The 16,100-nt window shown below is 48.0% G+C and overlaps 2 protein-coding genes across 2 annotated transcripts; both read left to right on the top strand.

Moving 5' to 3' along the window:
- The first annotated feature begins 373 nt into the window (after positions 1-373).
- On the top strand, positions 374-7,854 carry LOC122894512 (mast cell protease 1A-like). Its single transcript, XM_044232344.1, is given in 6 exon segments — positions 374-508; positions 6,404-6,483; positions 6,730-6,865; positions 7,061-7,252; positions 7,255-7,320; positions 7,696-7,854. Coding segments are annotated over 6 exon segments (768 nt in total).
- Positions 7,855-9,222: 1,368 nt separating this feature from the next.
- LOC122893130 (granzyme H-like) lies at positions 9,223-12,917 on the top strand. Its single transcript, XM_044229967.1, has 5 exons — positions 9,223-9,408; positions 10,960-11,107; positions 11,627-11,756; positions 11,959-12,216; positions 12,644-12,917. The coding sequence occupies exons 1-5, from the start codon at positions 9,354-9,356 to the stop codon at positions 12,785-12,787; spliced, it is 735 nt and encodes a 244-aa protein (XP_044085902.1). The 5' UTR covers positions 9,223-9,353; the 3' UTR covers positions 12,788-12,917.
- The last annotated feature ends 3,183 nt before the right edge of the window (positions 12,918-16,100 follow it).

The following is a 16,100-nucleotide window of genomic DNA, read 5'->3' on the forward strand; positions in this document are numbered from 1 at the left end:
TACTCTGTGGTCATGTAACCCTCAAAGCCATGCCCCTTCACATTAGGAGCAAACCCTGAAGAAACACCATCTCTTAAAGGCCTTGGGCACTTTTACAAGGGAAGAGCAATGAGGTCCCTAACTTCTGAGCTGGAGCTGGAAAAAAAAAAAAATCTGGGTATTTAAGGCATACTAAATTCTTTAGTTAAAAAAGTTATTTTTCCCTTGATTAAAAGTTTTCTTGATTAAAAAAGACAAAAAGTGAAGTGTCCAAATCCTATATGTGAGAACATGAACTTCTCCTGGAGGAATGAATGCAACCAGTGTAAGGCCCCTAAACCAGATGGCCCAGGAGGGGGACCAGGAGGCTCTCATATGGGGGGTAACTACGGAGATGATCGTCGTGGTGGAAGAGGAGGCTATGATCGGGGCGGCTACCGAGGCCGAGGCGGGAACCGTGGGGGCTTCCGAGGGGGCCGGGGTGGTGGGGACAGAGGTGGCTTTGGCCCTGGCAAGATGGACTCCAGGGGTGAGCACAGACAGGATCGCAGGGAGCGGCCATATTAGCTCGGCTCCTGAGTTCTGCAGCAGCTTCCTTCTCGTACCCAGTGTTCCCCTCATTATTTTGTAACCTTCCAACTCCTGATCACCCACGGTTTTTTTGTGTCGGACTATGTCATTGTAACCGTACCTCTGGTTCCCATTAAAAACCATAGTTTTGGTTAAAGAAAAAAAAAGACAAAAAGTAAAATGCAGAAAACAAAATTTAAAATACTATTTTTTAAAGTTACCCAGCCACACTCATATTTAGCTTATGTATAACCTTTACTTCAAGAAAATGGTTCTGTGGTTTAAAACAAGTTTGAGAACACTCGCCACTGTCTCTTATCCTCCTTGGAAAGATGGGAGATAGACAAAGTCCCAGGAAGGCATAGAAACTGATTGAAGGTACCAGAGTCATGACAGAGCCTGGACTGAGACCAGATCTCTTTGACAGCCAGGCCAGCAAGAATCCTTACATATTTTCTAACGCCACTCTGTGACGAGCTTCTGCTCAGACACCGCCCTGGAGGGAAAGCCTCTAGGCTCCTGTGACAGTGCTTCTGTGACAAGTATTCAAAATATCCTCCTTGTTGAGCTGAAGTCTACTCATGGGCACAACTGGATTGGGGTAGGGAGCACCTTAAACATGCCAATTTCTTCAAATCTCCTTTGTTTGGGGGAAATATCCCCCTACTCCCAGCTTTGAAGAAACAATTCTTCTCTTGCTTAACAATCTGTCATGAAAATTAAGAAATGAAACAAAATAAAATAGTTCAGTAGTGACCTCAAGGAAATGGTTCTCTCCTCCCCCCAAGATCTGCTGCCATGATACCTCCTTTCCCACAGACCCACTGGAAGAGTCAGGTCACAGTGTGACTGGGAAGAGAAATGCAAAGCCAGCTTCTGGTGGAGATAGACCTGAAGGAAGGCCACATCTTCTTCATTTGTTTCAGGAACATGTTATGGGATGGCTCTGCCTTCCAGTACCACACTTCATGGACTTAGAGAACTGTCAGGGTTTGTTACCTATCTGTATCCCACATGACACTGCTTTGACCATGAAAGATGTGCAGCTTTAAGTTCCTTTTTTTCATAGGCTTATTGCTAGATGACGTTTCTCATCCCCAGCGAGTGAGCCTCGGGTAGGACAAGGATCTAAACACACAAGAGTCAAACTGGTATTTGATAAAGACAAAAAGGTGAAAGTAGAGGGAAAAGAAGAGACATTACTTTAGGGGAAACAGCAATAAGAGTAACAACAACAAAAAAAAAGAATAACAATGGGGGGGGGGGAAGTGTTTGACTATTAAAAAAATAATAATAACAACAAGCTTCCCACCAGAAACAACAAAATTCAGAAGATAGTCAAATGACATTTTCATTTTTTTAAAAGATATGTTTATTTATTTTAGAGAGAAGAGAGTACACAAGAAAGGGGAGAAGCAGAGGGAGAGAGAGAATCTTCAAGCAGACTCCCTGATGAGCACAAAGCCCCATGCAGTGTTCAATCCCAGGACCCAGAGATCATGATCTGAGCCCTTAACTGACTGAGCCTGCCAAGTGCCCCTTAAATGACATTTTTAAACAATTGAAAGAAAAAAAGGAATAGGCAACCTATTTCTGGTATTCAGCCTAGAATTCTCTATCCAGTGAAAATATCGTTTTAAAGGAAGGCAAAATGAAGACATTTTCAGAAAAACCAAGATAAGAGAATTGTAGCCATCAGAACTGCATTGTAAAAAATACTAAATGCAATTCTTTAGGCTAAAGAGAAATGATCCCTGTTGAAAGTAGGAAGGGAAAAAGAGAAATAAATGTATAAAATGTGACTAAATATAAAAGATTTTATATGTAAATTTTGTTCAAAGATTACTGATTATTTAGGGCAAAAAATGCTTTAGGAATAATGGTATACAGTAAAATGTATGACAAAAATAATTCAAAAGGTCGGGAGAAGTTATATGGAAAGACATCATGACAAGTTGCCTATGGGAAGTGGTATAACATTAATTCAAAGTACACTGTGACATGTGAAGAATCATACTGCAATCCTAGAGTAAATGCTAAGATAATATATACAGGTATAAATAAAAGGCAATAAAGACAAACGGGTGCCCGGGGGGCTCAGTCACTAAGTGTCTGCCTTCAGCTCAGGTCATGACGCCAGGATCCCGGGATCAAATCCTGTGTCCAGCTCCCTGCTCAGCAGGAAGCCTGTTTCTCCCTCTCCCACTCCCCCTGCTTGTGTTCCCTGTCTCACTGTATCTCTGTCAAGTATATAAATGAAAATTTTTTTAAAGAAGACAAAATGGAACACAAGGAAAAGAAGGACAAAGGAACAAAGAAGAAATCACACAAATACAAATCAAATCCCAATAAGACATTCTGCAATCAATCCTATCAGCAGCTCCATTAAATGTAAACAGATTAAACTCTAATTAAAGGGCAGAGATTATTAGTCAAGATAAGAAATGCAAGACTGAATTCTGTGCTGTTTACAAGAGAGACATCTTAAATTTAAAGACATAGATAAGATGTAAGTAAAATTATAATGTAAAATAAATATACCCTGCAACACCAATCCAAAAAAAAAGACCTGCCCATGGAGAATTCTGTTTAAATTTAAAAACAATCTTTTTGTGCCAATGTCTACCTCACCCTCCTCAACCTGCTCTGATGAATTGCAAGACTGCCAACTCAGTGGAGGCTCCGTCTCCCTGCTTGAGCTCCAATACCAGCTACTAGCCCAGCCCCTGATATGAACATCCACCTCACACCACTTGGGTGTCCGCTTCCTGAACTGGGCTGCCCTCCTCACCTCACATTTATTCTGCCATCCTAAATTGGGCTGCCCAGTGCAGGGCATCCAAGCCCATGTGGGATAAGGAGAGTGTCCACATAGGAGGCCTGCTGTAGGCACCTTCCTCACCTCACACAGGTTTGCATCGCCACCCTCCAGTTCACTGTGACTCCCCACCCTGCCAGAGTCGATATTGGCTTCATTGCTTCTTAAGACAGTGGAGATCAAGATGTTCAGAAGGGACAATATTTTCACATGACTCCCATCTTTATCTATTACGGGGAGACTATCAGAATAACTTGTTTAGGAAATGGTACAGGGATATGAGAAATATAGTTCCCCAGACAGTGGTGTGAGGATATTGTTCTAGCTCCCTGGCCTCCATTCCCACTTCACGTGGTATCTGTAGCTCATTAATGAGAGTAACTTTTGAGAGACAGTTAAACCTCTTCTATTCTCAACATGTTTGGTCATAACAGAGCACATCTCACCCTATCCACAGGCTATGACCTCAGTTTAAACCAGTCACTGGTTTCAAGTCCTCTGACCAACTCTACCTACAGCTAAAGCAGTATGGCAGATTGTCCTCTGCTGTGGTTGCCACTGTATGTCTCCCATCCCACAGGCTCTTCCCACATGACTGAAACACTCCTCCCACTCAGAAGTGAGGTTTAGGCCCCTTCCTTTTTAACCTGGATGGAGGTTTTTGATTGCTCCAAGCAGTGGAATATAATAGAATGCAGTGCTATATGACTTCAAAGACTAGGTAATAAAAAGGACACAGCTTCTGTCTGGCTCGATTTGGGGGAGATGCTCACTCTGGGGAAGCCAACCATCATGTTAAGAGGAAGATTAAACAATTCCATGCAGGGACTGCATGAGAGGACCTCACAGAGAGGAACTGATGGGCCCAGAAGACAAACACCAACCACTGCGCATGGGTGAATGAGACTTCAGGTGATTCCAGTCTCCAGGCTTCAAGTCTTCCCTGACACCAAGAGGAGCAGAGGAGAGCTATCCACAACTTGCAGGTTCGTGGGAAAGGTAAATGGTCGTGGTGGTGGTGGTGGTGGTGGTGGTATCATTGCTGTTGTTTTAAACCACTCAATTCTTCAGTAAGTGAAGCAAGCCCTCTTCAACATTACTCCCACACCATTCATTCAATCCATCCCTCTAACTGTGGCCCTCACCATCCTTATCAGATCGCTGGTGATTTTGACTCCTCCACCAGAAGCAAAGGATCTCACCTCCAATACCCCCAAGTCTCGAGAAAAGGCAGCTCAATGAAAAATCATCCTGATAGTCTACAGAGAGCCCAGGAATAGAAAATGTTCTTGGATGTATCATCAAGAGGCTCAGATTACTGCAACTCAGGGCCCTACTTCTCACGGATGTGACATCTTTAACCACCCCACCCATAGTCTGTGGTTCCTATTCTCTGCTGGTGTGGTCAAAAGCTACCAGCGCTGATGTGGTGACTGATAAATTATTTCACTTGGGCCTGGACTTGATCAGACAGCGATAGGAGGCACTCAGACAGAGCCTTATGTGATAAAGACTACAACACCAGAGAGGAACACAGTGGTTAGAGGACTAGGAGGAAGTACTGCAGCTCCAACCTGGGCAGCCTTCCTGGGGAAATGCAGCTGCTCCTACTCCTTGTGGCCTTTCTTCTGGCTCCCAAGGTTGAGGCAGGTGAGTGACTGTCTGCCCCCCACCCCCCTCAACAGAGGCCCAGCCTCATCCAACTGTGGCACAACCCTGCTCAGATACTCCACTCAGGCACATCCTGGTCCTGCTGAGTTTTGATCCTACATTAGATCTGCCAACCTCCCTCCAAGATGGGCAAATCTGAAGCAGGATAAACACTCAGCATGAATGACAGGGCAGAAGTCTATTCCCCGGAGGGCAAGGGCAGGGAGACTGTAGGTCCTACCCTTGTCATCTGGAAATTGGGTTCTTATACAAAGGCATCTAGAAGAGTTGGAAGGTAGGAATGAGAAATAATTAATCCCTCAGGAACAGGTATTTTGGAGAAAGGGGCTGGCTTCTGTAATCAAAGCTAGGCCCACTAACTTTCTCTTTTGTTTTGTTTTGCTTTTTGAGAGAGAGAGCATGTTCATGGGAGCGAGGGGCAGAGGAGAGAGAAACTTAAATCAGACTCCACACTGAGCAAAGGGCCCTATTTGGGCCTTGATGTCACCACCCTGAGATCATGACCTGAGCTGAAACCAAGGGTCCAAACCAAGAGTCCTTTGCTTAAGTAGGCCCACTAACTTTCTAACTCAATGTCTTAAAATCTATCTTCAATCTCCACCCACTTCTCCAAGTTTTGTCATTCTTATGCTGCCCAAGGAAGGAGCCAAGGACCCAGCTGGTCTCAGAGATGGTGGCATCCTGGTCCCCTTAATACTTAGGTTTGGTAATTTTTCAGCCACAGTGGGTACAATGGCTTTGGCAGGCCCCATATTTACTGGTACTTGGAACCACAACCAGCACTCCCTCAGAGGCTGATTGGGAGCCATTTCTTCATGCAGCTAAGACACTTCCTGGCCAGCTAATATGTGTCAGGCTCTCATGAAGATCAAACACAACTCAAAACATAAACATGAGCATTTTGAGTTCATGTTCCAAACATTACAAATAAGGAGCAGCTCAGTAAAGTCTGGGAAACAAAAGGGGATAGTGAACCCAGATATCAGGGAAAGGATTTTCTGGGATATGTGGGGACTGCACTGTTTCTTCCAAATGCAAATTCCATCTGCCACCATATGTGTCCACTGCAGGAATTAAGAAACAAGAACTGCTCTTCTCTTTGTTAGAGGGAGAATCTGAGTCTTGTGGGTCATTTGGTAAGCCAGGAATGCTGCCTGAGGAACCCTTCTCGTTTGCTGTTGCCTACTACAGACCCTACTCTCTGGAACCCCAACTCCTTCCCACCTGTTTTAGTCATCCCCATCTCTCCTTCTCCAGCCTTTGGCTCCATGAGCACAGCAGGCAGGGTAAACGATTTCTTTCAGGGAAAATAATCGGAGCCATGAAGCCAAACCTCATTCTCGTCCCTTCATGGCATTTCTCCAGATCCAGAATCCAAATAAAACCTGTGGGGGGTTCCTGGGACACGAGGACTTTGTGCTAACAGCAGCTCACTGCAAGGGGAGGTAAGAAGCAGCGCCTGGAAGCCCACCCTTTTGTTAACTCCATATAAGGATCCCTCTTCCAAGAACTGCCACCCAGCCTAGGCTGTCAAGAAGCAGGGGGTTCACAAATGCTCAGCTCTGGGGCCCCATCCCCTAGAATTCCTCTCCATCCCCGTCTTGCCCTGCCCTGAGCTGTCCCATTTCATCCATGGCCTTTGGGCTATACCTCCTGTGATCCCCCCCACCTCCCACTCACTCTCTGTACAACTCCATCAGGGTCATCCTGGGGTCCCACAACATCAAGGAGCAGGAGAGAACCCAGCAGGTCATTCCAGTGAGAAAAGCCATCCACCACTCAGACTATAATCCTAAATATGTCTTCAACGACACCATGTTACTGCAGGTAGGGCCCTTGATCCACTGTTTCTTGCACTCTTTATTCCTAGGGATTTTGCATCCCCTGTGATGTCATTTCTGTCCCTCATTCCCAATATGACACTTTCACTTGTCCCGGGGCTATGAGGAAGGCTGCCCCATGACTGTCCCTGGAGTCTTTGTGAGCCATTGGTAGATTAGAATTCCTTTCCTCTGCATTCAGCTGGAAAAGGCCCACCTGACTGCCCAAGTTAGCCCCCTCAGTCTGCCCAAGAGGAGTGCACAGGTGTGGCCAGGGATGGTGTGCAGTGTGGCTGGCTGGGGATGCCTCAGCATGAACAGCACCTCTGGGGCCTGGAAACTGCATGAGGTAGAGCTTGAAGTCCAGAGGAACAAGCAATGCATCTCATGCTATAAAAACTCTACAATGGCACAACCCAAATGTGTGTGGGGAACCCAAAAAAGAAGAAGTCTTCTTTTAAGGTGAGATCCCCAGCACTATCCATGCCCAGCCCTGGGACAGCCAAGTTTTGAGGAGAAGGCACAGTGATAACTAGCTTTATTTCTATGTCCTCAGCATTTCTATCCAATCCAGTCTCTGGTCCTATCTCCCTGGGGGGTACGGTGGGTGGTGAGAGATAGTCCCACAGCTACTTATGGGCAGAGGCTTTCTGAGGGAGAAAAGGGAGGGGAGTATCAGGGCCAGGCTGGAGCCCAAGGACCAAGGGAGGCCACAAGGCCTCCCCTGGCCCTGATCTCACCCACAGTCCCCTAACAGAAACCACCTACCCCCAGGGGTGGCAAGGAGGACAGGACCGAGAGAAAGTCCAACTCAGTCCTTTCTCCCTCTCCCTACAGGGAGACTCCGGGGGCCCCCTCGTGTGTAACGCAGCCCAGGGCATTGTCTCCTTTAGAAAAACAGATGGGGAACCTCCACGTGTCTACACCAGGATCTCAAGCTTTTTGCACGGGATAGAAAGAACAATGAAATGCTTCAGCCTGCAGGGACCAGACTGAGATACCCCCAGGATCAATCTGTCTTTCTTCTCTGGGGCAGAGGCCAGAATTGCACTGGGAAAGGGGGTAGAGAGGAGGTTGCCAAGGCTTCATAAACTTCCATCTCCCCACTCAAATTAAATCCTCTTCTTTTATTCACCATAACATTTGTTAGTTACCTACTGCGTGTCCAGCCACCATCTGTTCACATTTCTCTAGAACAAAAAGTCATGTTGCTTTGGTACGCAGCTCCTTCCAAATACACCTCCCAGCACCACTTCCCCCTGCCAGGCTGAATGTAAGCTCCATCAGGAAAAAGGAGACATTGCCCCAAGAAAAATGACCCTCTCCTAGAGGATGCTCTTATCTCATCCATATTGCCTTCCTACCTTATCCCACACCTACACCCGCACCCCCTCCTACCCCAATATGGCAACATAAAGGAATCCACATCTGGAAGGACCACCTAAGAAGTTCTGGGATAGGGGGCCACTTCATCCTAATAGAAATGGGTGGGAAGGTTCTGGAAAGCTGTAATTCACCCCATGCAGCACTCCCTCCTCCAATCAGAGTGGCTGCTTGGGAGGTTGGAAGAGTTTCGAGAGGGCCTTTCAGTACTCCCAGGCCTAGCCCAAGTGCCAGTCACAGCCTTGCCGTGGTCCCAGAGTCCAGCACAGCATCTGGTGTCCTTATGCCCATCTTCCCACAGTCCCAAATGACATTGAAAGTACTCTTCCATCTTGGTCTGATCCAGCCTCTTCCCACCCCATACTCTTTCTGTGTGTGTGTGTGTGTGTGTGTGTGTGAATGTGTTCATTACAATAAAAAGTTGTGTTTAAAAGGTATCTTATGGTTTCAAAGGTGTCCTATAGCCTATAGTTAATTGAGTAAATTTTTTCTTCCATTTTTCAACCTCTAAGTCTCTTCCAAAAGAACGTATTCAGAAAAAATAATCTCATTTTTAAAACATCCACCTCAGAAAAGGCAGGCTGAAAAGAAAAAGTGGTTGGCTAAATGCCTGCCATTGATGAGTGTGTTTTGACTGTGGGAAAATGTACACTTACCACAGATTCTTAGTCTGCTCCAAACGACCATCGGTATCTCAAGCTCTCTGGTATCCCCGGACCTAGCTAGCTCAGTAATTATTCCTGATTTCCTCAGAAATGGAAAAAGGGCCAAGAGACGAGAAATGGAAACATGCTTGAGTCCGTCACTGAGGGGCTTCTGAGGTACCAGCCCTCCTGCTGGCAGGAGCCACAGCCTTCACTTTCTTGTTCTTTCTTCTTGCTGTCACCTTATGACTCAGCTGTGGCAGTGCAAGTGTGATAGCTGCACCATTCTCCCCTAACCCAAGCCGGAGAACTTCAACAAACCACCTTAAATGACGACACCCAGCCGTAGAGACACAGAGGTTGAAGAGGCTTAAATCAGTGAGCCACCCTTCTAGCACTCCCCTAAGGGCTCTGTATCTGGAAGGAAGGAAGATCAGCAGCTCTGAGGTGGGCAGACCTTCCGGGAAGATGCAGCCTCTCCTGCTTTTGTTGGCCCTTCTTCTGCCCCTTGGGGCTGGCACAGGTGAGTGACCACACCCATTCCAGAGACCTGAGCCCATCCCACAAAACCCCCTGTACTCTTGACCCTTCTGCCCAGAACAGTCAGGGATTGTCCTCAATTTGAGTCTAGAACCTTTCTGAACCCCCAGCTCCTACCCCGAACTCAGACCTACAGGTCCGATGCTAGACAGACGCTCAACAAAGCCAGCCGGCAGAAAGGGTGCTCACTAAAAGGGTTAGTAGGGGGTAGCCTCCTTCTTAACGCTTGGAAAGTGAGTTGTTTAGAGAAAGGCATTTGGCAGAAGATATGAAGCTACAAAAGACAGGCAATTAAAAGCCCTGAATCTGGGGCGCCTGGGTGGCTCAGTGGGTTGAGCTGCTGCCTTCGGCTCCGGCCATGGTCTCGGGCTCCTGGGATCGAGTCCCGCATCGGGCTCTCTGCTCGGCAGGGAGCCTGCTTCCTCCTCTCTCTCTCTCTCTCTCTCTCTGCCTGCCTCTCTGCCTACTTGTGATCTCTCTCTGTCAAATAAATAAATAAAATCTTTAAAAAAAAAAAAAAAAAAAAGCCCTGAATCTAAGCCAGGAAAGGTAAGCTCACACAAACCGGCTACAGTAGTGGGAGGTGTCACTGGACCCAGCTTAAAGAACCAGTTAAATTTCCCAGCGCTCTCCACCCTCTCACTCCTGCCTGGGAGAAGGGCCCGGGTACAGTCGATCTCAGCAACAGCTAGACGACTATACCCAAAGCTCTACCCCAGGCCTGTGGAGCCCACTGTCAGCACCACCTCCCCCTGCCTGTGCAGGGCCCTCGACTGCTTCACTGTCTTTGGCTGTGCCCTCCCTGACTCCTGTGGCCTCGCGTTCCACCAGCACTAACTGCACCCAACCTCAGCCAAAAGCTCACTGATAACCATTCCCTTGTGCCACCTAAAAATGTCTACTGAGACCATGTGCTAGCCCCTAGGACATGAGGATTTTGGAAAATACAACTCCACAAACTCATAGGTAGTTTATTAGAAAATGACAGCCTGGGATGTTAGCAGAGGCTCAGAAAGACCCAGGAGATTCACTGAGAAGCAAGGTATCAGGGGAGTCCTGTCCATGATCTTTTGGGACTCCATCATCTTGAAGATAGATCTTTTTTTTTTAAGATTTTATTTATTTATTTGACAGAGAGACAGAGAGAAAGCATGAGAGGAGAGAAGGTCAGAGGGAGAAAAAGACTCCCTGCTGAGCAGGGAGCCCAAGGCAGGACTCCATCTTGGGACTCCAGGATCATGACCAACCAAAGGCAGTCGCTTAACCAACTGAGCCACCCAGGTGCCCCTTGAAGATAGATCTTATCTCCTCCATACATGTGTCTAAAGTGGAATGTGGAGAACAAGTAATGATCCCTTCTCAGGGGTGTTCTGAGGTTCAAGAAAGAACATCCTGTTACATGAACCTGGGAGGACTGCCCATCCTGGGGTCCACAAGGGTGCTGCAGACCCCACCCTCGATCACTACCTTCCTAAACCTTCCCTCCTGACCACAGCCACCCCCAGACACCGCATCTTCCAGCTTTTTCTTTCAGAGGAGATCATCGGGGGCCATGAGGTTAAGCCCCACTCCCGGCCCTACATGGCATTTCTTCAGTTTCTGGATAACGGCAAGAAGAAGAGGTGTGGCAGTGTCCTCGTGCACAAGTACTTTGTTCTAACGGCTGCTCACTGCCGGGGAAGGTGAGGGGCAGCAGCCAGCCTACACATCTGAGATCCCAACAGGGACCCCTGTCCTATCCCCAGTAGTTGCAGCCCAGGGAAGCACCCGGGGCTCCTGGTAACTCAAGCCCATGAGAGCTCATCAGAGGAGCCAGCTGAAAGCACGGCTAGGGTAATGAAAGCCTGAGAAGTAGGACAGGTAAGCTTTGGGGTCAGAGGGTCCAATGTGAGAATAAGTGGCACAGCTGAGAAGAGAGGGACCACACCAGGCAAAAAAAAAAGCAGCCGTGGAGGATGGAAATATCCACTAGAGCCAAATTGCAAACTCAGTGTTCTTTCATGATATTGCCTGAAGGCTAAAGAAACCTCGAAGAAGCCCTTCCTTCAATGTCGAAAAAACGCAGATCCAGGACCCATTTGTCACCTCGATTTCCCCCTTGGCTCCAGCCCTGCCTTGCCCTGGCTGCCACCTGCCCTTCACAGCCCTGGTCTGTATCCTATGACTCCATACCCCCACACCCCACTCTGCTGTCTGTGCAGCTCCATGAGGGTCATTCTGGGGGCCCACAACATCAAGAAAAAGGAGAGGACCCAGCAGGTCATCCCCGTGAAAACAGCCATCCCCCACCCAGACTATAAGAACTTCTCCAATGACATCATGTTACTGAAAGTAAGGAAACCTCCCTGCTGCCCTTGCTCTCCTGGGTCCACTGGTTCCTCCTCTCACTGGGACCTGTCCCCTCCCTCCTTCTATCCTGGCCACCTGACCAGTCCCTGTGGCTCAGGGCAGAGAGAAGACAGTGCAGCTTCATCAGGGCCTCCAGACCCCAAGGCCATTTTCTAAGCTGGACTGTCTCGCCTCTTCCCATCAGCTGGAGAGAAAGGCCAAGCAGACTGCAGCTGTGAAGCCCCTCCGCCTGCCCGAGAGCAAGAACCCGGTGAGGCCTGGACAGGTGTGCAGTGTGGCCGGCTGGGGGCGGGTCTCGATGACCACCCTAGCAACCACTCTGCAGGAGGTGTCACTGAAAGTGCAGAAGGATGAGACATGTGCATCCCTCTTCCCTCGCTATTACAGCGGGGCCACCCAGATTTGTGTAGGAGACCCGGAGGAGATGAAGACCGCCTTCAAGGTCAGGCTTTCAGCATCTACCTAGACAGGCCCCAGGAGAGAGAAATTTAGGGCAGACTGGGGTGTGGGAGTGGCCCTATCTTCCTGCCTCAGCCTGAGAGCCCGGGGAGCAGGGTCCACAAATCCAGTCTTCGGTTTCCCCCCTAAGTGGGTCAGGATGGAGGGGAGGAAGGACTCATCATCCAATCGTAGAATTACCCCACACACACACATACACATTCACGGTTCCCTTAGGACTAGAGAGAAAAGTTTGGCCCTGGAAAGAACAGTCAGTACCAGGCTAGAGCCCGAGGACTGAGAGAGGGCACAAGGCCTGCCCTGGGCCCAATATCCCATGCAGCCCTAACACAGACCCCCCCATCCCCAGGGCAGCGAGGAGGGCAGGACCACTGCGAAGCCAGCTCAGTCCTTCCTCTCTCTGCCCACAGGGGGACTCCGGGGGCCCCCTCGTGTGTAACAACATGGTCCAGGGGATTTTCTCCTATGGAAAACGGAACGGGACCCCTCCAGGGATCTTCATGAAGGTCTCCCACTATCTGCCCTGGATAAAGAGAACAATGAGGCGCCTCTAACAGCAAGCATGAGATTGACTCCCCTCTGTTCTCGGCCATCTTTTCTGGGTCAGAGGCAAGAATCCTTTGGGACTGGGGGAGAGGGGGAGGAGGGATGGCAGGCCCATAATAAATGGATCTCTAGAGCGAATACGACTGAGGTCTTACTTATTCACTGAACCACTTCGGGTATGAAGCAACACTGCCCAGGCTGTCTTCTGTTGTCAAATCCAGGCTTTGCTGCCTCCTTTCTTCCCCCACCCCCACCCTCCCTAACCCCTATGCTGCCTAGTTTCTCATCAATTTCCCAGTAAGACCTCTTTGGTGCTAAGGTCTCTGCAAAGGTTCAGCCTAAACTCTATTATAGAAAAGTTTCTCTCCCTGAAAAGTATCCTCTCTGGGCCTTAGAAATTTCTTAAATTCTCTAAGCCAACCACCATCACCAACCCAACAATTTGGTCAGTAGAAAGAGAGTAACTCCAGGCGGCCAGGGGACCATGCCATGGGCACCCCATTTCCTGTTTCAAGGGGCTCTCTCTCTCTCTGCGGGGGAGGGGAATGGGGGACAGGGAAGCAGGTTTCTCCTACAGCAAGGACTGTGTGCAGCTCCCCCAGCCTCACCCACGTTCCCTTCCATGCCTTGCCCAGCACTGAATTTAGTCAACCTTCCTCCCTGGTTGCCCATCCCACATAGCCTCTGTTTTCCATCCTGACACCTGAGTTGCCAGCCCACCGGATGCCCATCAGAGGGACCCACCTTCCAAAGGGTAGGACTGGCTGAGTCCCTCCCTCCAAACCAGCATCCCATCCCCCAGGGTCTTAGCCTCTCTGGCCAGGGGAGTCACTCTACAAGCTCAGCCCCTTTCAGCCTGGCCTGGTCTCAGAACTCCAGCTCCCCCTGCTGGCAACCTGGGTTATGGCAGCTTTGTGAGGCAGAGCACTCCAGGCTGCAGACCATCAGTAGATCAAAAGTTGATCTCTCTTGTTTGTGCCAGGCACTTGACGGGCTCTGTGCCTGCCATAGGGAAACATAGTGAGAAATGTCTCCTAAATTCCCCTTCCACCTCCTTCCACCAATCAGTTCAGGTTTGGCACAAATGGATCTGTATTTAGAATTCGTGAGATGTACTATATGTTGGCTAACTGAACATAATAGAAGGGAAGGGAAGGGGAGGGGAGAAAAAGGAAGGGAAGAAGAGGGAAGGGAAGGAAGGGAAAGCAAGGAAAAGAAGGGAACAGAAGTATCCATGAGAAAGCCTGTCTTGAAAATAACTGAAATTCCTGAATTTTATCTGTAATGCACATTACACTTTCACATGCATGACTTTGGTTCCAGAAGGGCAATCTTAAATGGGAAGAAGTTTCTAATCTATGCATGGTAGAGGCCACATCCTGAGGTGAGGAAGGGAGGGACAGCCTTATTTTTATTTCCCATGTAGAAGATATGAACTGCAGTCCACAAACCCATGAAATGCCACATTTCAGGTGCAACATAGTTAACTATTACCAGATAAACTTATTTGAGGGTCCTGTATCCTTTTTTTTTTTTTAATAGTTATGAGTGGGGCAGTGGTGGGGCTGGGAGGACGGAGAGAGAGAGATGGAGAGAATCTCAAGCAGACTCCCTGTGGAGCTCAGAGCCTGACCCTGGGATCATGACCTGAGCCAAAATCAGGAGTCGGATGCTTAAATGACTGAGGACCCCAGGCACCTGGAGTCCTATATCCTTCAAACGACACCAGTAGTGAGTCAGACGTGACAGAACACAGTAAATTCACAATAGCTGGACAACCGGTCAAACACTGACTCAAGTGGGACCACCATCAAAAAGGGAAATTTCACTGAAAAGGATAACAAATAAATCGCATGGATGTGAAAAAGCAAAATCCAGTCCCTTGAAAAATAAGGTGAAAAGCACATAAAAGCCAATTTTTCTCACGTGACTGTGTGTCCATCCATCTGCCAAGTCTTCCCTGGAGCTCAGAGCACCAACAGTAGCACAGGGTAGATTAAGACTGAATGCACGTGTGGAGGTGAGCAAGCAAAGAGTTGGGGGAGCATGAGCCAAGGGACAACTTCGGGCCCAGCAGTAAAAACAGCACCCTTAGGAGAACCCAGCACACCAAAGAATTGTAGAGACCTCCAAAAGGCACCTTGAATAGCTCCATGGAGCTCCAGGGTATGTGCCTGAGCCAGTGGCAGAGTGGCCAAGGACATCCACACCAGAGGCAGAGGTGTGTAGCCTTGAAGGACAGAGCCTGGTGGATCAGTGTTTGCCTCACACCTGATACATGCACTTGATGGGGTATAATACACACTAGGAAGACAAACTACGACCTTACAATGACCATAGGAGCGTCATGAAGACTGGGCTGCTGTGGATATTTCCTCAAAATGATTTCCAAGTCAGTTCACACCTGTTTCTGTCTCTTGATTTTGTGAGTTTTATTTCCAGAACTTCATCCTATATAAGGTTTAAGTGTGTGTGTGTGTGTGTGTGTGTGTGTGTGCAGGGAAATTATTCAAAAGGTGTTAATTCATCACACCATTCTTTAACAATAAACCTCTGACTGGAATCGGTATGAATGGCCAAAATAGGAAAATTGTGAGGGATGCCTGGGTGGTTAAGTGGTTAAGCGTCTGCCTTCAGCTCAGGTCGTGATCCCAGGGTCCTGGAATCAAGTCCCACAGCAGGCTCGAGTCCCACTGCTGAGCAGGGAGCCTGCTTCTCTCTGCCTTTGCTCCTCCTGCTCACACTCACTCTGCCTCTCCCACCCTCTCCTCTCTGACAAATAAATAAATAAAATCTTTAAAAAACGAGGGAGGGGCAGCTGGATGGTTCAATGGGTTAAGCCTCTGCCTTCAGCTCAGGTCATGGTCTCAGGGTTCTGGGATCGAGCCCACAATGGGCTCTCTGCTTGGCAGGGAGCCTGCTTCCCCCCCACCCGCCTCTGCCTGCCTCTCTGCCTACTTGTGATTTCTCTCTCTCTCTCTCTCTCTGTCAAATAAATAAATTTTTAAAAAATTTTAAAAATATAAAAAGAAAAAAAATTTTAAATAAAATAAAAAACGAGGGAAATGGTCAAGTATGGCACATTTACATGAATATGCTATGCAACTGTTGACATTTACATTATCCACTGCTCTAGAAAACTAGGCTAAGGAGAAGAAAGCAAGCAAACTAAGCTTAGAACATTAATAGGCAAGTTATAAAAAAAATAATATTTGGGAAAAAGTAAAAGCTCACTAATTAGTGCAAATCAAAAGAATAATTTTTTGCTTCTATGAGAAAAATTCACAACAACTGAGATTCTGTATGGACATAGAGAAGATG

Source organism: Neovison vison, chromosome 13 (genome assembly GCF_020171115.1).
Source record: "Neovison vison isolate M4711 chromosome 13, ASM_NN_V1, whole genome shotgun sequence".
NCBI classification, from domain to species: Eukaryota; Metazoa; Chordata; class Mammalia; order Carnivora; family Mustelidae; genus Neogale; species Neogale vison.

Coding starts and splice junctions, on each gene's coding strand:
- LOC122893130 (XM_044229967.1), top strand. CDS start 9,354: ATGCAGCCTCTCCTGCTTTTGTTGGCCCTTCTTCTGCCCCTTGGGGCT. Junction 9,409..10,959: donor GCCCCTTGGGGCTGGCACAG/GTGAGTGACCAC, acceptor TTTTTCTTTCAG/AGGAGATCATCGGGGGCCAT. Junction 12,217..12,643: donor AGATGAAGACCGCCTTCAAG/GTCAGGCTTTCA, acceptor CTCTGCCCACAG/GGGGACTCCGGGGGCCCCCT.